Raw genomic sequence first — 24953 nt, forward strand, 5'->3', positions numbered from 1 at the left:
CAGGTGTTTATAATGTGTTGGATGGTTCCTAACCCAATTCGAGTTGGTTCAGCAATCTCAATACTTCTTTTCTTTGTTTGAGGCAGGCCATTAATTTAACTCTTCTGAAACACAATAAGATTTTTTTCTCAGACATGATTGTTTAGGAAATGAGAAACTTCTTGCTGCATTAGTTAGGCTTAAAAAATTGTTGCCAGCTGAGACATATTCATCACTACAGTAATTATCCAATCAGGTGCTCTTAAAGTTTTCATGTTAATTGTTAACCTGACTTCATCTATGCTATATTTGCTATATCTATGCTATTTGCATGTTCACAGTAATGTCCTTTCTATTTAGTCACGCAGCTGAGTCTTATTCCAACTATTTCTGTGAAGGGGAATGCTACATCACTTTCACACCACTTACAGAATGACAAATCTCACAACCTGCAAATGGCTTTACCCTAAGGACTGAAATGCTGGGAAATTACTTAACATATTTTCAGACTACTAATCAATCCATTTAACATTTCCAAGGAAAATAAAGTCATATAAGCTACTATTTTCAAAATCAATTACTGGTGGAAAGGCAGGGTTTGTAGAGCTCTGAAACAATATTAAACACTAAAGCAAGCTACAGTATAATAGTAGAAACTGTATTGATGTGTGGAGATTGTGAGTAAAACAGCCTCATTTGTTTTAACCGATTAGATCATGACTTATTTGTCTGCATATTTTGCATGAGCAGTGGTACCCTGCTGTGTAGGTCTTCTAAATTAGACAGATTAATTAGCATACAGATGAATTAGTGGTGGCACAGTGGCTTTGTGGTTAGCACTGTTACCTGGAGTTTGAATTGTGCTTGGTGAGTTTCCACTGGGTGCTTTTGTTTCCTCCCACAGTCCAAAAACATGCAAATTAGGTTAAATGGTGTTCCCAAATTGCCCATAGTGCAGAAACCGTGTGTAAATGTTGACCAGAGGTTCTACCACAGCCATAAAATGGAAATAAATACAATGGTCATCATTGGCCTCTACGGTCCCTAGTTGGACTACAGAGGTTCTTGGATGGATGGATGGATGGATGGATGGATGGAGATAAATTATGCATGTATATTTTGCATGTGTTGCACTACCCTCTTTTATTTAGGTCTTCTAAATGAATGTAGACAGATTAATTAGCATATAGATTAATTAGTGGCGGCACGGTGGCTTAGTGGTTAGGGCTGTCACCTTGCACCTCCAGTTTGCATCGTCCTCGGTGGGTTTCCTCCGGGTACTCCAGTTTCATCCCAGTGACCAAAAACATGCAGATTATGGTAACTGGCGTTCCCAAATTGTCTGTAGTGTGTAAATGTGTGCATGAATGTTGATTGGAGGCCTACCACAGTTTCTTAAAAAATGATGGATGGATGAATGGATGGATAAATGGATGGATGGATGAAGATAAATTACGAATAAGCACCAACGCAATCTATAGATGTCTGCTTAGCATTTGGTCTGTGTTGTGCGTCACCATAAACACCCAATCACCATCCTACCAACAAGCAGTAGTGCCACAATTCTGACCTCTAATTAAATATTTGAGAAGTATTAATCTTAAAGGTTTAATGGTTCATGGTATATATCTAGCTGGTGTCCTTTGAGTATTATAGTGCAAAATAAAGCCATACCAGTGTGCGCTGCTTTTTCATATGTAATTTTTTTTTTCCATCAAGCCATAACCAAGGCAGGGTTTTTTTTTTTTAACCTGGACGCACCACTGACTTTAACGCGGTCCTTGGTCTCGAGCGCACTTCTCACGCGCGCGCTTCAAAAGCAGGGTCACGTGCCTTGTCGAGTGACGTCATATCGTCGGATAAAAATGAGAAAGACAAGCCCTCCTATCCATTTGGACGTGGTGTTACGGCGGTGGGACGGCACGCGCTGTTGAGTGACCGGATAAAGTGGTACACCGCGCTGTGCGCACGGGGCTCTCGCGCGTCTAAGGTTTTCGAGGCAGCACGGACGCCGGCGCGCATTAAACAGACCGGGTGTCGGTAGGAGAGAGAGAGCGTGTGTGTGTGTGAGAGAGAGAGGTGTAAACAACACAACTCGAACCGAGAGCTATGGAGAGCATGGCGAACGTCTCAGTGCATCACCTTCAGCTCTCCAACACCAGCGCGTTCTGCAACAACGCCACTCTCCTGGAGAACAGCACGTGCGTGGAACCCGACCAGATCAAAGGCTCGACCCCCGTCATCATCGCCATCATCATCACCGCGCTTTACTCCGTCGTGTGTGTGATGGGGCTGGTGGGCAACGTGCTCGTCATGTATATGATCATCAGGTAAGAGCTGTTGGGATGGCTGAGGTGAGCAGCACTTTCCTGACCGTGACAGCCCCCCCACCCCAAAACAAACACCTGTTTACACTTATAATGCAATTCAATACCTGTTGAAAGTCTTACTTAGTATAAATAATATGCACTACAACAAACCCCCAAACAATTAGAAATAAAGGCACAGAACTTGTACTTGTCATTGCTTTCATCAAGGTAAACATGTTGAGTATGCATCTTTGCTATGCCTATTGTACCTGCATGTGGGACTTTAACTGTGAAGATACTTCAGTGGACCTTGAGGTACTGCAATCATGTACCTTCAATTGTTTTCACATGTATAAAGATTCTTACTAGAGGAACAAAAGCTAGAAAGAAGGAAAAGTACCATTTGGATAATATTATTTCATCGTAAACAACTGGTCACATACTTGTAAAATCGAATTTACATTTAAAACTTTTTATATGCATTCGTTTATTGTTTTTTTTTTTCTTTTGGGAATGGAAAATCTCCCTGGTAGTTTAGTGACATTCATTTTTTTGCATAATATTCGGTGCCTTGCAGTAATGTGATTTTTTCCCCCCCCACTGATAATTGTCTGTAGCTAATGTTTGTTGCTCACACCTGCTGAGTGATGTTAAAAGCTAAATGGTTCGTATTATTTAATGCTGTTCAGTGATTTTTAATGATTTAACATGACGTCATGGACGTAGTTGCTATCTGTTAGCAAATATGTGTGTTAAAATGGCAGGCATTCTGCTCATGGAGTGACAAAGCACATGTTCAAAGATTTACACAAACAATTAAAGCTGTTTCATGCTTTTCACTGCTGAAGAGTACACTTGCAGGGGGAAAAGGTACCAACACTATCCTGTACTGTTTAGAGTTAAAAAGGCCAGACCTTGAAAATGAACCCTCAAAGTTATTTTTTCAGTACTGTGTATACTGTACAGTGCCTTCTGCCTCATAATGATCTCTCTTTTTGCTATATTACAATATCAAACTAAAATATATTAAAATAGGTATTTTTAAGTGATTCTCTACAAAAAAGAAAAATGTAAAAATTATATAGAGGAATAATTCATAAGTATTTGCCCTGCTTCCCCTTTTCTTTTGGTAATCTAATATAGGACTAAACATGCTACACAATGTGAACTTGTGTTATTTTTTAATACACTTGTGTCCATAAATACAGTGTCTCTGACTTTAAATTGTTTCACAACTAAAACCGAAGATCAAATCAGTCCTGCTGTCATAAGGCAGAGTAACTATGATTAAAGCTACTGGTTCAAGGTTATTATGAATTGCCAATTCTTTTAACCTCCTTAGGAGTAATGTGAAATCCATTACAACAAAGTGACAGAAAGAAACCTAGCACAACCCAGACACTACAAGGCTCAGGTCGAACTGTGTTCAGGCAAGAAGGAAAGTGCAATTCAATAAATTTTTTGAGCGTATTTGAAACTGACCAAAGTGCTTTATAGCTGAGAGGAATCAAGGTTAAAAAGGTACCACATTTTAGCACAAAAAAGGGCAAAATAAAGCTAAACACACTAAAGATAAAAAAGCACAGACAGTATAATCACCTTAGATGACTAATAGACGCATGACTTGCCAGGGTTTTGTTCAAGAGTGTAGTTACAACACTGGACTACTTACTGAGCTGGAGATGAACGGCCAGACCTCAACAATATCATCAGCTCTTCCAAGATCTGGCCTTTATGGGAGAGTAACCAGAAAGCAGCTGAGCCTGTTTTAGACCATGTTTATAAAATCTGAGAGCTTTTAAAAAAAGATTTTGTGGTTTGATAAGCCCAAAGTTGAGGCCAAATGGGTCTTAAGCCAAAGCACAATGTTCCTGTGATCAAACACGTTGGTGCTAGGGTTGCTTTTCAGCAGGTGGAACCGCACAGCTCATTGCTATCACAGACACCATGAATGTTGAGAAGAACCGATATTTGCATCTAGTGTGAAAATGCAGTACATGTTCCAACAGGACAGTGAGCCAAAGCATATGGCAAGAACTACAAAGGAATGAGAGTTTGTGTTTTGGAATGGCTGAGATAAAGCCCAGATTTTCAGACTTTTATTCAATTTAAAATCTGTTGAATAGCTTGAAAACTGCTGCCCACCAGCATTCTCTGTCTACTGTAATTAGGCAAAATTTGCATGAAAAAAAAAGGTAAAATCAAAATGTGCTAACCTCATAGAGACCCACTTGAGGATAACTAAAATCTGTAAAATGTGTAATTCTTGCAAAAGAGCTATTTAGGTTAAGGGGCTGATTTTCTGAACATTTTAAATGTTTTAAATAATTATGATCTAAACATTGTATTATATTTTATGTCTGTTTGTTGGTGCAATACAGCAAAAAGAGGAATGATTTGGGGGTATTGGGGGACTTCCTGACAACAGTGTACATCTTTTACCTAGGAAGCCCCATTTCCTTTGACATAATTGGAGTTCTGATATACAGTATGTGAGGTGGGTTTACAATTGTATTTAATAGAACACAAAAAATATGCATATACAGTATACAGTATATTTTTCAGAACCCCTAGAAGGCTTAAATATTTAACAACTTGTCTCACTGGAGGAAGCCTCTGAAGGTTCTGTCTAGAACAGCACAAACAGCCAGATGAGTTTTTTTTCTTTTAAAACCAAATAGAAAAGAGAAAATAGATAGAAAAAAGATCTCCACTAGTAAGACTGAGCCATGCACGATGTTCAGTAACTGTTTATTTCTGTTATTTTCGGTGCTGTTCAGGATCAATATTCATGCACCTGTTTAGGGGGGGTGCATGAATATGGTGCGTGCACTTTGTTCTGTTTAGAGGGATTAGGTGATGATGCTCTGTTATGCTTAGCACCTTTCAGGGTACCTTAATGAACTTTAGTGCTGTTTACTGACTTTCACTAATGTGCTGTGTTAATTAGCAGTGGGCAGTGACGTGTGTAAATACAGCTGGCTGATTGCTGTTGGTAAGACCTCTGTGTCATGGGCCTTAAACTCTTAAAAGAGCTGCAAGGCAACTTGTTTTTGCAAATATAACTTCATGGTGACCTGTGTTGCTGTATAAGAAAGAGACTATACCTATACCATGGTGGTGAGACAGCTATTCTTTTTGCCTCGAGTTCCCAGTTTGTTACTATCTGCATGGAGTTTCACATTGTTCTCCATGTACATTGTCTGGTTCCCTGGTTCTCGCCCACTGCTAGACAAGCTAAACTAGCTAAAACATGCTTACGGACTAGCTAACCTAAATTTTCACAAGTGTCAATGAGAGGACTGACCTCCGATATAGAGTATATTCCCACCTCATACTGAGTACTCTCCGGTCCCTGGATTCATAATGAAACAAAAAAAGCCTCAGCGTGTTATCTCTAATTTATCATGGGATCGCCACTTTGATTTCAAGTTTATGAAAGCACTTCACTTGATGCACCCTGCGAGGAAGTCAGTAGCACAGGAAACTGCAATTACAGTAGCTACAGATTAGTGGAATTTCATTATTATGATTTTGCTGCTGATGTAGATTCACATACACTGATCAGCCGTAACATTAAAAGCACCTGCCTAATACTCCCAGTGCTCAGATCATCAGCTTGCCTTCTTCCCATAGTGCATACTGGTGACATTTCTTTCCCAAGTAAGCAACACACATGCATCTGGAAGCCACCATCACATGAAAGGAAAATGTGATTGATTTGATGGAGCCGTCTTTTTCCACTCCTCCCTTGTAGCATTCATTAACACGTAGATGTTTTTGGCAGTGGACAGGGTTCAGCATGGGCCTCTGTCTGAAACATTACCCATCACACTTTGTACCTTGTCAGAGTTACTCAGATCCTTACAGCTGCCTATTTTTCCTACTTTCAACACATCAGCTTTGAGAGCTGACTGTAAATCTGCGTAATGAGATAATCATAACAACGTTATTACAATATAATCTTATTCACGTTGCCTGTATGTGGTTTTAGTGTTATGGCTAATTGGTGTACATATTTCTATTGCAATACAATATTACAGCATCCTGGTATCTATGCACTTATCAGTGTTTCCCAAATCCATGCTCGTCCAGTGACATGGTTATACATATAAAGTAAGCATTTATTAAATACTGATTTGAGTATCACATTCAGAATGACCTTTGTTTTTTTTTTGTTTAGTTTTTTTCCAAAAACAAGTCTTTATAGCTTTTTCTATTTGGTGCATTACAACAGTTTTTGCCAAGAAATGCTTTGGATTGCTGTGGATATAGCAAACAGTATACCGGTTTTATTTATTATTTTTATTATTTATACATAGGTCAAACCTGATATTTATAACGACAGAATAATGTGTTAAAGGACAAGAGCATACATTGGGGCAGTCAGAAAGAAATGGGCTTTCCATCATATGTCAGAATTTTATGGACCGTTATTATTAGATACTCTGACGGTTGCCAAGAACTCCCAAATCAGATGTCTGAATCATTCTCTGTGGTTTACTTGTTAGCAGAATGCTGAGAGCAGCATTTATACATTCGGTTTCTTTTCCAGGTTCCTAAAATTCCTGCTCCTTTTGGTTAAAAAAAAAAAATGATTCTAGCTCTGTGAATCTATTTTTATCATTTTTTCCAATTTTCAGAAGAAATTCATCTCAATCTGTGCAGCACCAACTCAGCTTGCAGATACACCCTGCCTGAGATTGTTAACAATCCGATTGTAGGTTAATACAGGCTTACTGTCATGTATAATATAACATTAAAACACACCTTACGGGTAAATATTGCACCGATACTACAGAAGTGTTTTAAGGCAATGTTTTTGCTCACTGGTGCAGGAGCTGTGCTGCACTCCTGCTGTCTTGAATCACAAACATTACCTCTTCCACATGCTGCTTTCCTCAGGGGCAACTTCTTGCATTGTAATAATCCAAACATTCGGCAAGCGATAAATTGTATAATAAGGGAGCAAAAACAAGCGTGATCTTTCAATGAGAGTAAAAAGGTTAGTAAATGCAGCATACTCGCTAATACCAGCTCGCTTTTGACAATAAAGCATTGAATCCATGTCAAGGAGAAATAAGCATCACTAAGAGAGGGTTATTATTATAACTTAAGGAAATGGAAAATGTGCAGTTTGTACAATAAGAACAAGAATTGTTCGACTACAGATTATGCATTGAATTTAGAAAATTTTAACGTGATTTATCTGATTAGACCCCCATTTGTGTCCCGCTGATATTACGTTCACATGTACTGTATGTTTATGAAGTAAAAGGTAAAAGACAATTTTATACATATGTTTAATATGCTTTATAACAAGCTGCAGATAATTAATCATTAAAAGACATGATTAAAAGACATTAATAACACTTAGCACAGCACTTGTACCCAGTCCCCCATAACGAAACTTTATTAAACATCTTGACATTTAGTCATTAACATTAACACACTTTAAAAATTGATGTATCATCCATTAAAGGTTATGAAAATTTTCCTTTTTTTTTTTTGTAGTGTTTTACAACAAAGAACTAACACTGTTATATGATCACAGTCACCCCTATGAAATATGTGGAATATTTCAAAAATCAAATGTTCAAAAAAAGTTCATCATCTAAATTGCTTGAAGCTCATGGGAAGAAGAAAACCAACCTTCCTGTCATTCCTGTTCTCTTATTATAAGTGGTAATAAAGATTATTAGACAACAGTTAGTTCCGACTGAGTAACCTGGTTGGATGAGCAATGAGACTTTTATCTATATGTTATGCCACATGTGTTTTAACAATGGTTGATTACGTTAACTTTCAGATGCTATTAGTGCTGCACAATCATTCACATCAAAATTAAAATCTCAATATGGACCTGTGCCTATTTGAATACAAAATTGTTGATTTAATACTTACACATTGCTGTTTAAAATGCAAACGCAATATCTGTCATGATAATGCCTGTGTGATTAAAATTTTTAAATCAAATTGCACAGTCCCCGTCACCAGCATGGATGAAAGTAAGTCGGCAGTAGTGGAAAGAGGGAAGAGCAGCTGCCTGCCAAAACCCACTATTTAAAACCAGTCACAGAAACACTTTCAGCAAGATACAGGTGATAACGTTATGTCATCTTAAACAACACTTTGTCTCCTTAGTAATTGCTTTTAAGTCATTCCATATAGCCGCATGTGTTATTCTGTCCAAGCTCATTAGTTTCTAACACAAGGCTTAATCACAATTCTCTCTTTAACATCTGATCTAAGACACTACTTGAACAGTGGATTGTACACCCTACAGAGCACACTAGCTTTCCGTTTGATGCTATTTGACATTCAACCCCAGAACCCTGGAAGTTAGCTGATATTCTAAAGCAGAATATGTGTAAATATAATGTTAATTTTGTAAGTTTCTCAGGACTGTTCACCACCGCCATGGTTTATTCTCCTCACCTTTTTGCTAATTAGTACCAGTAAGAAATTGGAACTACTTACACCCCTGTTAATTACAGTGACTGTCAATCGCCAACTGTCGGGCGACAGCTCTACCAGTACTGCTTAATTCCACCAACTGTAGAAAGATATGTGGTGGAGGAAAATAACTGGTTAAATAAAATACAAATCATAACTTCTGATAATAAATGCTGTTTGTAGAGCTGATGTATAAAAGCAATATCACAAACCAAGGTGCTGCTGTTGTCCTGAATATCAACACTGCTGTGATTTAACTATGACCTCATCACAGTTGTGCTGATATTCGTTAGGACCGCATGACCTCGTGTGTCATATTGCTTAATTATATTGCTTATCATTTTATACATATATAATGTCTGAATATGTAACTTCAGACATAAATAACAGATAAAAATGAAAAAAGAAATTAAACAATTTATGCAAACGTCTACAATGTTGTCATCACAATAAGCAAATCACAGTGCATTGTATTCTTAAAAACAACACTTTATTACTAGTATTCATTTTAGACTCAAGTCCATGATTTTCAGAAGAGTAACCCTTTAAAAACAGTTTGAATGGTGAAAGTCGCGGTTTTCTTCCACTTAATGGAAAATGTTATTGGCCATATAATTATGGAATCTCTTATGGAATTATAGAATTCCTCAGAAAGGTATACACTGACATACAGTACATCAATCAAATGAATGAGAAGCAGCTATACGCCAGTGTGTTTAATGTCTATTATACACACAGACAGTAATTCCACCTCTCAGCTCGATACTATCAAAATTGAATTCAGACGTCAGTGTCACCTTATGCAATGGATAATTGTATTTAGATCCTCACAGCTTTTAGCCTTCACAACATCAGCAACTGGTCTTTAGGGGAACCCCTTCCACATCACAAACAGGAGGGGCTCTGCACAACCATGTGGAAAATCAATTTTTAGTGTGCGGAAAGGGAAACAGAAGCGAATTCTAATAGTGCTTCAGCTCTTTGTTGTCATGGAGAAGCTGGAAGAGGAGCTTATTTTTTGCAGCCAGTGTCCCCTCCTCCATCAGACATGAGCCATCAGACCATGCATTCAACAGTAACGAAGCGATGAAGGGAAACCATAGTGCGATGATTAGAGCACCAGTGTTCATGTTCAAGGCATATATAGGTTCGGTTGAATGATACAGGACAAAGATTAATGTGACTCTTATGAGATTTCTTTTATAATGGGGCTTTTAAAGAGAGACTAAGTAAAGATGAGAGGACTGTAGGACGTCTTGTATGATTCTTCCTGGTTTGCTTGCAGATTTATATGCTTACTAAGTGCTTTATACTTAAAGGATGTTGGTTTAGGACAATGTTTTTGTCCTTTATTTGATATCATTTTATGTTTGTCCTGTCAACGGAAGCTATAAATACAAGTCTCTCAACAATTCGCATGACTCTAAAAGCCAGAAAGCCAGCGGCTAAAACGAGCCATAACCCAGCTGTAGGTAACTATTGGTGTTACTCTAAATAAAAACTGGGGCTTTTGATTCTTGATTGCCAGGTGACAAAATAAAAAAGTAAATAAATAAATAAATAAAATATAAAACAGGATTCAAAAAGAAAACATGGCAAGTTTAATTGCACAATTCACTTTCTTATTCACATCGATCTGTTTCATTCAGATCCATCTTTACCATGAGGGATAACTCTGAAGGATGACGCCAACATCCCCATGCGCTCCAATCTGACCATTCATTTTGCAAGACCGTTTTTAAATCCACTCTGGATGAAGTTGGCTTCCTGAAATGCTTGATGTCCCAAATGTAGAAAGAATTAACAGTCTGGATAGATATTTTGTTAACATTTGATTATAAAATATGGTTATAATTAGGTCTGTGCATAATTCTTGGTAATTGTAAGGTCTATACAATTAAACAGACTCGCGCCATTAATTATTCAATAGTACTCTATATAATTTGGACATATTATTAACATTCATGTCCCTCAATCTAACAGCAATTCATCTTAAAAAAGCAATGAGAAGGATCTTGGGAGAGGAGACTTGAGAGCGCGAGTGTCTTGAATGCCTGTAAACTCTCTGGTTCTCGTCCAACAAACCACAGCAGTATATTTATGTGCAATGCCCCAGTTCTCGATCAGCACGTTTTAATATCTTCAGAGTGGTGTGTCATCTGCGAAATTGGACTATAAAGCTGTGGATTTCCTGCCAAAATATAAAGCTTTCTCAAGAAACATAAGTCAGGTTGATTGCACATCTGGAATAATTACAGCACGTATATTGGCCAGTGAATAGTAAAAGTAAGAGCATTTAACACACAATTTGAACAAGGAACTGTGTCTATAAGAAAACTGCTTGTTAGTGAGAAAAAAGACATTAAGATTGTACTTTGAAGCAATGGATAAAGGTCATGTTGTCTGATTGACCGAATTCCAGAGTGATGTGTGCATCAGGGTAAGAAGGGAAACGCATGAAGCGGTGCAGCCATCATGCATAGTGGCCAATGTACAAGCCTCTGGAGGCAGGTGTAACCTGGGGTGCTTTCAGTTGGTCAGGTCTAGATCCAGCATAATAAAATAATGACCTTAATGTACTGATTGACCGTTATCACATCAATCCTAATTTTCTTTCCTGATGGCTTGAGAATATTCAGGGAATCATATTGAGAAAGATGGTTGTGGGAGAATGAGGAATCTTTTTTTATCCTGTACATGAAATGCATGCTTACTGCATTCTATAATAAATACGAAGGCGGGTGAACAAAATGCAGGTATATGTTAAATATGTGCAAGTAATGGTAGCTTTTTTAGAGCCTGGGTAGGTTTTTTATCTTAACAGTCAGTGTATAAGAATAAGATCGCAAAGCAATGGTACTTTGGTGCAGAAAGTAAGTAAATGATCCTATTTTCTCCGACAACTTAGAATATCTATTTTAAGGATTTTTTTATCAAATACAAACATGATGCTTTAGCATATTTTCCCTAATTATGCACGTATAATGTTTAACAAGACTTAGTTTGCAGCCAGCTCAGCAAGTATGACATTGTAAATCTCCAGGCTCTAAGAATTAAACGGATTATTCAAAGCCATTCAATCTCAGCCTCTTTTTAATAATGTTTGCATAGTTCTTTATGGAACATCAAGTTCCAATGTCATTGAAATTCCATTATCATTATCCAAAATGTTTCAAAGCCTAAATAGCCCAACATTTTTTACTAAATAGTCCTAAATTTTGTTTGTTTATTTGTTAGTTTTTTCTTTATGTGTGTGTAAAGCCTTATATCATGCATAATAATTTAACAATGCATGGGCAGCGTAGTTGGATTTCATTGCATTTTTGTGTTCTTCCAATTGACTGCACCTCAGTGTGTGGTTGGAGAGCTTGATGTGCAATAAGAAAACATTACTGAGCACAAATAATAATATTTTGCAGATTCTGGTTTAACACTATCACACACATATTACTGCAAGGGCTTTCTGATCTTGGTGCTAATATCTGAAATCTTATGAAAAGGCTTTCCAACTAGCCACAGAGAGTGCTATTCAATATGAAAATAATAGCTTTCCTTTCTGTTCTTGTTAATGTTCATTTGTGATGTTTTACCGTAGATGCAACTGCTCCTCATTTCTTCTGCCTTATTCGTTTGGCTCAGGTGCATTGTTAGGTTTTCTCTCTCTATGTCTATGTGGTGTTTGCAATTGTGGCTACATGGTGGCAGCTTGTCGTGATGGTAGATGGGGGGGAAATCTATTATTTGTCAGTTGCCTGACAGCAAAGCTATTAGGGTTGAGCAATGCATTATTTCAAAAGGTCTCAAAGACATAATAAGACCTATGTGAGCCAAACCCCATGTACTCACCCCACACACTCATGTTTCAGAGCTGTAATGTTCTGCTGGGTTGCATGCTGTATACTTAACATGGTACATGCTTACTGACACTGCTGGATTGCATGAATCTATAGTCTTGGCTGGAAAGAAATAAGCCCAGCCTTGCTTGTTTTTTATTTACTATACAGGATTTTACGTGCAACCACTGGTGGTGCTGTTGCACCTGATTTGATTTGATTCGATCATCATAAAATCTTATGTTTATATCTTTTTAACTTTGAACGGGTTTGTACTGTGTCCTCGCATTTCTGGGGGTTATGGGTTCGATTTCCACTTCGGTTTTGTGTGCATGTTCTCCATGTGCTTGCCTATTTCTCTCATAGTTCAAAGACATGCAGGATAGGTTGATTGGCATTCTAAAATTGCCCATAGTGTGTGAGTATGTGTGAGTATGTGTGAGTGTGGAAGTCTCCTGTGTCTCCCGTGACCCTATGTACAGGATGAGCAGATGGTGAATTAACTAGTGGTAACTGCTTCATGGCCCTGGTCATGCAGTCACAAGAGTTTCCTAGAAAATACTTTATAAAATCCTGCAATTACAAATTTAATTAACAGCTGGCCATTGGCATTTTCTTATTAGTTCTTGACTTATTACAGTAGGTGCAACAGCTTTATTTATTGTGAACATCAATGTGACACTAAATATCATACATCATATATCAGTCATTACCCAAAACCTTCTTACAGAGATGGAAAATGACAAGGTTTAAAAAATACAGGCTAGATAATAGGATAGTTTTACTCCTATAAAATTCCTGGTCATGCTGTCACAGTGCTTACTGTAAACCTATTACAGTACTCAAAGCCTTTTTTTTGTTTTTTTTGCTTGATTAAGCATGACATTTTATTGATTCAAATGATTAGGCCATTTTAGACACACTTCCCTAATTATAATAAAATAATTATATTTTAGCACCAGCTAGTGAAACCGTCCTTCATTCTAAATGCGCAGAATGACATCATTTACTTTAAGTAGTTTTTTCTCCTCTAGAATTAGCAACAAAACATCACAGCTTAAATAATGATATTTCACTGCAAGGACCGCAATTTATTTTAAGAATTATTACCGTACATTCCATGTCACTGTACTCGGACCATTGTTTCAAATTCTTAATCGCTGGTTTTGTTTTAACCATCAGGGTAGTATGTAACATCTGGACAACAATACAGGGGGAAACTCACATTTAGATATGTAACTAGTGTTTTTGTAATCACCTGCGTATAGGAAAATCAGTGGTCTATTTTTGTATAATCCATAAAATAAGAGTAAAAAATAGCACTGGTAATGCATAAGCACTAGAAAGGTAAATACTTTCTCCCTTTATATTCCCCTAATGTTAGCTGTGCAAATACTTTTCTATTGTGTTTGTCCTGGGACTTTATTTATAACCACAGTATGTAATAATACGATTAGCTATTTTGATGGCTAGGAAGCATGTGTGCACTCCTGACTACGTCTGTATAAATGTACTATGGTGTATTCATGAGTGTGTGTGCATTACAACCTTGATCCGACTGAATTAACAAGAAGCCTGAATTACTCATGACTCATTACTCACACCAAAATACAGGTTAGGAAACAGTTCCATGAATCACTCTGACACATTGCCTGACTTTATTATAATGTTTGTATTTTAATTAAACAGATCTTAAAGGTTAAAGCAGGAATATTTAAAAGCATAATTTTCATGTCATGAGGCTGTGATGCACGTTTAATGTGCGTTAACGGTGCAGCCATAAATGTTAATCTATCTGCATGTGTGTTTAGTGTGCAATAAAATACAGATAAATAAAGACAATCAGGCTTGCTCAGTGTTCAACTAATCAATGTTCTATGGCATGAACTAAAATTTAATGGAAAGGAAGCTTATCTGGATAGACAACAAACATCGATGGATGATCACTGATCTGAAAATGTTGACATGGTGATGTAGTTGCTGAAATACAAGCGGCGTTATTGATTGTGTGTCATTATACAAAATGTTCAAATGGGTTCCACCAACTTTGTTAGGAGCTATGTGTAAATCTATAGGAAAAGCTATAACCACTTTTTGCATACCTCAACCTGGCTTTTTTTTAATGTAAATCCAAAATTTTCATTCTACTTGTGCATCGGGGGACTTTTACCAACTTGCATTTGTAAGATCATGTCAGTTTGACAGTATGGAGTTGGCAGTAGGGTTGGGCGATATGACAAAGATTCATTAGAAACATGGATGATGTTTTATTGTCTAAAAACCTATTTTATTCATGAGATTCACACTGAAGAGGTAAACATCTTTTAAAAATCTATGATGTCATTTCATTATAGAATTTATTTCACAACAAACCGTATTTTTCTTAACATCAACCCATGTTTTTGTTTATTTTGTGGAGAGATTTTATGAAAAATATGATATTTATAGTACTGTATATCAGCAAAGCATATTGTTAAGCAATAAGTTATAATATCAATATGATACTGTTATATTGCCCAGCGTAGATGACAGGCTATTTAATAAAAAATATTTATTGATCCATTCTGAGAAATATTTATAAAATGGGGGATTTATGACTCCAGTGTGCTGCAGACCCAAGACTTGTCCTCACAATGGCGCCTCAGGGCACTGACCATGGCCTAGTATTTGTATAAACCATGCGCCAAGCCCTCTTCACTGGTTTTATTGATGCTAGGCATAAACTCTAATTGTATTTTTTTTTTTCAGCCTTTTTCTGGGTTTTAGACAATGAGCCAGCAAATTTGGATTATTCCACTGTGGAGCTCAAATCATTGCATGTTGTGGCAATGGAAAGTATTCACACTAAAAGGTCATAAAATAACAAAATAGTCGTAATTAATTACAGACACAAATCATTCAACTGTTTATGTCTGAGTTCACTTCCTTTTCTATCTCTTTTACCTAAACTGCTGTATGTATGAGATAAGGATGGGAATCAAGCGGGACTACCCAATCTGATATACAGTGGAACCTTGGACTATGAGCGGACTCGTATTTCAAAACAACTACTCAAACCAAATTGAATTTTCCCATAAGGAATGATGAAAATCCAAATTATTCATTCCACAGCCCCAAAAAATAAATACATAAAAATAATTAACACAAAAAATAAAGTAAAAATAAAACAAATTAACCTGCACTTTCCCTGAAAAAAAAAAAAAAGTCCTAAGTGTTTCCGTTTGTGCGCTCAAGCGCTGTGTGTGTGTGTGTGTGTGTGTGTGTGTGTGTGTGTGAAGCTAAAGTAAGGAGCCCCTCCCCTCTTACACAGTTACTCTTCCTCGACTCTTTTCACACGCGCGCACACAACCGAAACATTGTTTTATCGAAAAACAATAAACAAGAAATCTCTCTAATGACACTCGACTGAGCGATCCACTAACGGAATCACTGCTGTAAAGTAAAAATAAAACAAATGAACCTGCATTTTACCTTTGAAAAGAATCGCGTGTGTTTCTGTGTAGAGCAGAGAAAAAGAGTGTGTGTGTGTTTCTGTGAAGGCGAAAGTAGGAGGGGTCTGTGGCACGGTGTGCAATGACGCACGCACACACAGGCACAAAGAGCAGGCTGAGGTCACAGTGTTATAGTAAACAGTACACGCGTGCACGGATGTTGATTATACCAGTGAGAAACGTGCAGTAAGACCCAGCAGGGGAGATGATTACCCACAATTCCGCAGCACAAGAGAGAGAAAAAGCGTTGGCTCAGTTGTGATTATGTGACGCTCGGCATCAAAACAAGAAGCGATGCGTGATACATGATACTCGGTACTCGTAAACCAAGACTTGTTCGTTTTCCAAGTCAAAATTTATTAAAAATCTTTGCTCGTCTTGCAGAACACTCGCACTTGTGTTGATATTACCATCTCAAATGCAAAACATACATCAATTAAAGAATTATTTTTAAAAATCTATTCTGCAGTCTATGCAGTGAAACATGAATTGCCACACAAAAAGAATCACGATTCGGGACTAAATCAACTTTCCCCTATCTCTGGTAAGAGATATGTCACTCGAGGATGTTTACAGAAGTTCAAGATATCTGACCTTTGTTTAAATGTTGAGCACTTGAGCTCTTAGGCAGAAAACATGAAACAAGACAAGGATGTACAAACAGACAGAAGAAAAACAATCTCTGCATGTGGACTGCAACAAACCCAATTTACGAGCCTGACTATTCCTCACACTGTGTCGTAGAGGAGCTTAATCATTATAATTTGCCAGTGTTTGTGATCTCACGCCCTGTCATTGTTCTGAATATGTGGCAGGCACTGGCATGAACTCACAGGGAGGCTGCATAAGCTTTAACACAAATTAGTCCTTGGCTAGAATCATTTTTGACTCTCCTTTAGCAAAAATAGATTTGCTGGTGACAGACTTCTTGTTAATTATTTCCCCACACCCACCAGTTCAGGGGTTATTAAGCTTTCTAACGCCAGGTATCAGTAATGACCCAAGCCTCAGAGCAGATGTTAATTATAAATATAATGCATATTTTTTAAATGTGGACGGTAATATATATATATATATATATATATATATTTTTTTTTTTTTTTAATTACTGAACTTTTCACAGACAGAACACATTCGGCCCAAGTATGAATGACTTAAAAGATGATTGATTACGCTTTCTAGCAATGTAACAAAAAATAAATAAATAAATACATTTAAAAAAAATCTCAGACCTCATGTCAACCCTTGGAGGTCCCCAAACACCACTTTGAAAGCCACTGACATTGTTTCTAATATTGGCCAAGCTCTGGCATGGACGGACAAAAGCAGATGGAGTGTCTGGATAAGCTTTAATGGATTGACTCCAGGTGCTGGGATGGAATTGAGCTCTGGATGATTCAGCCTCAGGCAGACAGAACACCACCATATTCATCCAGCATGTAAATGTCGATTATATAAGCATTAATTAGCCATTTTTTGAGCTCGACTCCCCCAGATTACATTGTTTTAATCCACTGAAGCCGCCTCATCCTTTTCCTCCAGTCAATCGAATGACTTTTAATTCAATGGAGCAACTGTCATGTCAGAGAAAAGAATCTTTTGACTACAATGTAGTGTCACTTCTCTTTCGCTCTCGTTTATTCTTTGTTTTATAGAATCCAACAGCGATTTGTAATGACTTTGAATGCGTCACGTTGACTAAGTACTTTCTGTAGCGGAACAGACAAGCAGTTTTTTTTTTAAACAATGTTGCTTGTCTCTTACAGTAAACGCATGCATGTTTATTCAAGATTAGTCACAAGCATTTCTGACATTTCTGTCAAAATCGTTCACTCGAACAACACCCAACTGCTGTCGTGTGGAACGGATGTGTCACTCGAATGTTCACGCATGTTCAGTATCTCTAGTGACCTTGCCTAGTATATTTAGTTATCCATACTTGAAATTTGGAAAATCAATCTGAAATAAAAAAGAAAAACAAATTTTAAAAGGATGCATCGATGAGCAGACTCCAAAGAGACACAGGCTGGTCTGGTGTTCCCTAGCAACAAGCTAATCCTGAGGTTTTGTAATAGAAATGAAAGCTGGTTTGTCAGTGATAGCAAGAAATCCTGCTCCACCCGATCACCAGGTTTGGTTTGCGCTTAATCTATCAAAACAGTTTCCAATTTTCATCTAGTCCTAAAATACGGCAGCTTTATACAGTACAGTCAAATAACCTTTCGCCATCAGTCAAGCCTTTTACAACATGCATGGTCATGAGGACTGTCCATCATTGATCGGGATGAAAAATCTACTTTTGAGTCATTTGTGAGTTCTTGGCCAAAAATCCATTTAGAATAGAAAATGTATATGTGACAAATCCATGACTGATTACTTGTACATACATTATGGGTATGAAAATTAACGGTTATTTATTATTTTTTTTATCCCGTCAGGACTCATCATCCATGCTGAAAGTTCTGTTGTCTTGAACCCATTGGTTTTAATGCTCTGTTATAGTAACTATGCCAGAAAAACACCATCTGTTTGCAGCTGTTCGACAGAGAGAGAGGGAGAGAGAGAGAGATTTTTAAATGAGAATGCTATGAGCTAATATGTCAGTCATGAGGGATCAGTTTTAATGGGTTTCCAGCAACCATCTAAAACCATGAAGATCAACATTGTATGTTGGTGATTAGAAGCAGATTTCAGTTCCCTTACGAGACTGAAATGCTCAGTTGCAAGTGGAGTAATTGATCCATGGGACATTCGCGAAATGAGAGACAAACCCTGGTGAGAAACATAAATGGTGCGATAATTTATCTGGTGTAAAGAGGTTTTGGATCTCTCTCCATAATCATCAGTAATGGGTAATAGCCTGTGGTGTCATCATCTTGTGCTACATTACAGTTGAGTGAATAAACAGGTAGATATGCAAAGGTATTTGTGGAATATAATGTTCTTTTAAACCCTTTTTTATACCCGAATGTTTTGAATACAGGGTCACATTAACATTGTTCAGAATAAACAGAATACCAGAATACTACATACCAAAGAAATAACGTTATTTCCTTAATTGTTCTTCTTAATATTTACATTGTACATAATTAACCAAGGATATACTGTATCAGCAACACACACATCTGATTTGTCCACAAGCTTTGTTAATGCACAAAATAAATTGTCTATTCATAATAACAAACTTTTCAAAAGACCTTTTCAAAAGGTCAGCCTATTCCCAGGTGCTTTATCTTTATAAATTACAGGTTCGTAGGTAGAAAAATGTTCATGCTGTCAAAACATCGATTTAAATATAGTTTTCATTCAATTACATGTTTTGTCTGACATTTACAATAATAATAGTAATAATAATAGTAATAATATTATATAGTCATCATCCCATTATGACTATTAGATACCGCAGAGATTTATCATAAAAAACATGCAGTTATGTATCATATAAGGGCAAATGAGAGGCTTAGTAAGAAGATTTAGTTCCATACATATTAAAGTAAACCTATCTTTCTCTTTCAAAAGCTATACAGCGGAGATGATTTATCAGGTCCATTCTCTGAATTTGACGAATGATCAGACGTGTGATTTTGGCGACGCATTGGGAGTCATGCACTACATGTCTATGTGGATTTAAGCTTTTTAAATTAAATTAAAAGATTAGTTTAGTGTTGAAACACCTTGAGGTCAGTGACCTTCATGAATGCATTAAATCCATCACACAGCACTGTATCTTTCTGTGCTTTTTCATGTGCGACAGTCACCTAAACAGTGCAGCCTTGTTCATCAGTTGCGCCTGCATCTGCAGACATTGTTATGTTGGAAGCACACACAAGCCAGATTTTAGTTTACATCCATCTGGTGTGTCTGGAACACGAGAGGTTATATTTTATCTCTGCTTGTTTAAGGGTAAAATAGTATTCTTTGAACGAAAAACCATAGTGCCATAGTGGGTTAATCTGACTTTATACCCACTGAAATTTCAGTATAGAAGCGTTATTGGATACCTAAGCACCACGATGGCGCATTCCCCTTCTTGCTTAACCGAATTAAAAAAAGGACATAAATAATCCTACATAAATAATAAAATTAATTTTTCTAATATATTTTTTTTGCAGGAGGCTTTAAAACGCTGTTTCACAAACTCTACTAACATAAACAAGTCCATAAAAGCAGAAACGCTCCCTTCTCCACTGAGTAATTCACTGTCTGAGCTCATTAGCATAAAATGCTTTCGGATCGACATTATAGAAAAATAGCAAATTATTTTCCTGCATAGAAACCAGACGCTATACTAATGAATTATGCATTATTCTCATTAAGTTCCTATTTTCCTAGACACTTGAGAGCACTTAAAATCTCATTTTAATAGTCCAGACACAACTGCCCATTCAAATCAGCTGCCAACTTTTCTGATTGGAGAATATCTCGGATGAGAATTTATGCATAAGCCCTTTTTTTCTTCCTTTAAAACGAAAATATTTGAAATGTAGTGCTGATACCACCCTTATAAATTATACAGGCTTTTATATACAATAATGCAGTGTTGTTGTGGCCTTTGTTACGTACGTTAGTATTAAAATTGGATAATTAGTATGTGAGATGAGACTCGGCATAGTATGCTAAAGGCGAGTGAATTCAATCTGCTGAAATAGCCATTTCCATGCACAATAGAATGTCTTCTATTGAAATGCATGTTCTTCCTCACCTCTATTTCTAACTCTGTCATTTCAATGCTTCCAGATTGCTTTAAGGACCTCAGTAATTATCTGCATTTATTTCAAGGTGGTGAAGTGCTCCCATATTCATTTGTTCATATGTAAGGCCTGACAATATAAGTGATGTGCTATGGGTAATTATGATGGGAGGTGTATAAATTAAGCAGAAGTTGGGTTTTAAGTATGTCAGTGCTGAATAAAAGTCTTAAATATGAGTTCGCATTTCAATTAAGGTCTTTTCTAAAAAGATAACTACCAGACTAAGATGAGGGTGTAATATTAACATAAATCATTATACCGTATAAAGGGTGTTACATAATGTCTGTATCCGTATAGTGCTTCAATTATTTATACCTGAGTCAGTGTTTGTATTGAGACCTGAAGTAAGCGGAGCACATATTTCACCTCCCATTAGTATTCTGTTTGTGAATCTGTTCAGAAAACCTTATCTGTTCAGTAATGTATATGTATTCAGTTGCATGCTAATACTGTATCTAATATTCCAATACATCTGTTCTAGTGTTATCTTCTATATTATTATGGTTTCCTGTCAAGAGTTCTGTTTTAGTATAAATGTATAAAATGTTCAACATACTTGATCTGCTTCTTCACACCACAGATACACCAAAATGAAGACTGCGACAAACATCTACATCTTTAACCTGGCCCTGGCAGATGCCTTGGCTACCAGCACTCTCCCTTTCCAAAGTGTGAACTATCTCATGGGCACCTGGCCTTTTGGCGACATCCTGTGCAAGATTGTCATGTCGATAGACTATTACAACATGTTTACAAGCATCTTTACGTTGACCACTATGAGCGTAGACCGCTATATCGCAGTGTGCCACCCTGTGAAAGCTTTGGACTTCAGGACCCCGCGCAATGCCAAGATCGTCAACGTCTGCAACTGGATCCTGTCGTCTGCTATCGGTCTGCCAGTCATGATCATGGCTTCAACTATTAACACCCTTGAATACCCCACCCCCGGTATGTGCGTTTACATTTTTTTTTTTTTATGTAATTCAATTTACTTGTATATAAATGTATTTGTGCTTTTTTTCCCCTAAGAGTTTAGTAAGTGTTTTAGGTGGGAGCAAAGGAATGGATTAAGAGCAGGGAATAAAGTAAATGTAAGTCTTTCAGTTAGGGTCATGTTCGGAATAGTAATACACATATAATAGGATTGATTTGTCCTTTTAGTTGATGGATTTGTATGAACGATGGCAAACCTAACGCTGGGTTTCTCAGTATTTGTGTTTTGAAAATAGTAAATTTAAGAGGTTCTTCTTGTTCTGGATTATGAATAGGAATTTAATCTTGTTTGAGTCATCTTTTGGTGATTGAAACAATACACATCCTTGAAGCACTCAGTGTAAATTCAATATATTTAGAAAAATGTTACACCAAAGAGATCCTAAAGTTTGTTAGAGGACATGGAAACAAACATAATCATAATCCTGAAAACCGATGAGCTATTAAAACAAAGTCCTGGAAAAGTACACCAGGTGACCAAAAGTATGTGGACATCTCACCATCGCAACCAAATGTTGGTCTCCTCCAAACAAAGTTGGAATCACAGTTGTTTAAAATGTCTTTGTATGCTGAAGCATTAAAAAATTGTTTCAGCATGACAGTGCACAAAGTTAGATCTATAAAAACAAGTTGAGGTAGAGGAACTTGAGAAGACTTGGATCCTGACCACAACCACACTGAACACCTTTGGGATGATTCGGAAGACCAACTGTATGCCATTTGCATCCTCACCTGACATCAGTGCCCAGTTTGACTAACACTTTTTAAAATCTTTTAGAAAATCCATCCAAATGGTTCAAGAAAAGATTATGTTAGAGCTGCAAAGGAGGGTGCAACTTCACATTTAATTAAAATGGAATAACAAACAAATCGAGCATATCCTGCACGTGTAGTGTACAAAAACAATGTTTTTTTTTTTTTGGAATAATGTGTGAAAAAAATGAATTAACGGTTTACAAACCTAAAATGTGGGACCAGATAATTGGAAAACAGAAAACGCATAAATGATTTGTCCACTGTGACAGGAGAAGAATTGCTATGAGTGGTTTTTAATCTTGTTTTAATCTTGAAATAAATGTTTCATTCTTTCTCCCACCTTAGGCATTGTTGATTGCACTCTTGTGTTCCCTCACCCATCCTGGTATTGGGAGAACCTGCTAAAGATCTGCGTTTTCATCTTTGCCTTCATAATGCCTGTGTTGATAATCACCGTGTGCTACGGCCTGATGATCCTGCGCCTGAAGAGCGTGCGCATGCTGTCCGGTTCCAAGGAGAAGGACCGCAACCTGCGCCGCATCACACGCATGGTGCTAGTCGTGGTGGCCGTCTTCATCGTGTGCTGGACCCCCATCCACATCTTCGTGATCATCAAGGCCCTGGTGACCATCCCCAACTCTCTGCTGCAGACCATCACCTGGCACTTCTGCATCGCTTTGGGTTACACCAACAGCTGCCTCAACCCAGTGCTATATGCCTTTCTGGATGAGAACTTTAAACGCTGTTTCCGTGAGTTCTGCATACCCACCCCGTCAGTGCTCGACCTGCAGAACTCGATGCGCTCAACGCGCACCCGCAACCCACAGCGCGAAGCTCAGTCCAGCCCCACAGTAGACCGAACCAACCGGCAGGTATGACTAGCAGTGGAGATGTCATCACTGGATTTGCGCTGCCAGCCCAGTGTTGACATCACCTCAGAACTCACACAAGTCACCACGGGTCTCTGAGCTCTGTCGGGTTTGAAACTACCGGTCCGCTGTGATGGTCATGGAGATCTCCCATGACGGTTTGATTAAGCCTAAAAATTGCATTTCATATGCTAGCAAAGTAGTGTGACTCATCAGTTTGAATGTGTACCACACCACATACTGTATTCACTCAAGTATAGTGTACCATGAGAAAACCTTATATGAACATCCAAGTCAGTACAAACTCGCTGGCATGTTGCACATTAGACTAGTTGTGATTCATAGGACAACATATGTTATATGATAAATATTGCATTTATGCTTTTCTTTTTCTCTGATTGATTTTCACTGTGCAATCAGAAAAAGACTGAAAAGAAATTTTGATCTTTATCACCAGTTTCTTTAATGCTGTACTTTTATTGTAAATAATATTTTCCTAAACAAAACATGCTTTATATTTGTTGAAATGTTTCGCTCGATCGAATCAGCTGTCATACATACTTATAAACATATAAGTATTATATATCACAGATTTAAAAGGAATGTCACATCCAAACATTTCCACCTGTTACCAAGCAGTATAATATGTAAGGTGTTGTTTTTTTCAGCTGGGCCACTTGCACTGCAATGTATTATTATTTTTTTTTATTTATGCAGTGATTATTGCTAGACTAGGCTTGTATTTCTTGGAGTCAAAAGCACAATGTGAGCAATTTGTTCTATAAAATGGCACATATGCAGTTGTCATGCTTCAGTGGTGACATATTATGTACGTGATTATGCCAATGTGTTATTTGTCAAATCAGATTTGTAAGCTATTAATCAACTTTGCATTACTGAGGTCTTGAACGAAAATATATTTATCTTTGCTTGCATGACAACATTTTGTTCTGACAAGATATGAACAGGTTGTACTTAAAATATGTTAATATGTTGAGTTTTTTTTCATGAAAATAAATTATTTGTTGTGAATTGTATGTTTTCTCTAAATTTTGAGTCACTGGATTGAATTATGCAGCGCTTGATAGAAGTATGCAGCAAAGACGTCTAAGCCAAGGTCTGAGCGCTGTTGTTTAAACAGATAAAAGATTCATGCCTTGCTTGGCTTTGGAAACGCAAGGTCTGTTCACGCTGATAATTTACATTGCACATTCTTTGACATGATCTGCTTTGGAAGTTGCGTCAAATATTGATAGATTTGAAGTTTTGTTTCGGATGCAAGTCCACAGAGAGATTCTTTCAGTAATGAATCAAAAACAAAGCGGTGATGAGATGAAAATTGTTGCCTTTCTGTTTTTCTCATGTTTCACTTTCTCATTTGGGATGAGGTGCGATTTGTCTAATCCTCATGCATTGCACCCAATATGCGTCAGACACATTTTAGCTGATACAAATGCTATTGCAAAGCCAATATCTCTGATGAGATGTACTAATTCAGAATACTATAACGCCATTT

The 24953-nt window shown here is 37.3% G+C and overlaps 1 protein-coding gene across 1 annotated transcript; it reads left to right on the top strand.

Annotated features, from left to right (window-relative positions):
* The first annotated feature begins 1900 nt into the window (after positions 1–1900).
* oprm1 (opioid receptor, mu 1) lies at positions 1901–24429 on the top strand. The gene is made up of 3 exons (XM_053503050.1): positions 1901–2309; positions 21400–21767; positions 22914–24429. Exons 1-3 carry the CDS (start codon positions 2089–2091, stop codon positions 23444–23446), a joined length of 1122 nt encoding a protein of 373 aa, XP_053359025.1. The 5' UTR covers positions 1901–2088; the 3' UTR covers positions 23447–24429.
* The last annotated feature ends 524 nt before the right edge of the window (positions 24430–24953 follow it).

Source organism: Clarias gariepinus, chromosome 8, assembly GCF_024256425.1.
Source record: "Clarias gariepinus isolate MV-2021 ecotype Netherlands chromosome 8, CGAR_prim_01v2, whole genome shotgun sequence".
NCBI classification, from domain to species: Eukaryota; Metazoa; Chordata; class Actinopteri; order Siluriformes; family Clariidae; genus Clarias; species Clarias gariepinus.

Bases quoted from the DNA above. Each gene is read 5' to 3' on its own strand.
- oprm1 (XM_053503050.1), top strand. From the start codon at position 2,089: ATGGAGAGCATGGCGAACGTCTCAGTGCATCACCTTCAGCTCTCCAAC. The intron at 2,310-21,399 runs GTAAGAGCTGTT...TTCACACCACAG, and splicing joins GTCATGTATATGATCATCAG to ATACACCAAAATGAAGACTG. The intron at 21,768-22,913 runs GTATGTGCGTTT...CTCCCACCTTAG, and splicing joins CCTTGAATACCCCACCCCCG to GCATTGTTGATTGCACTCTT.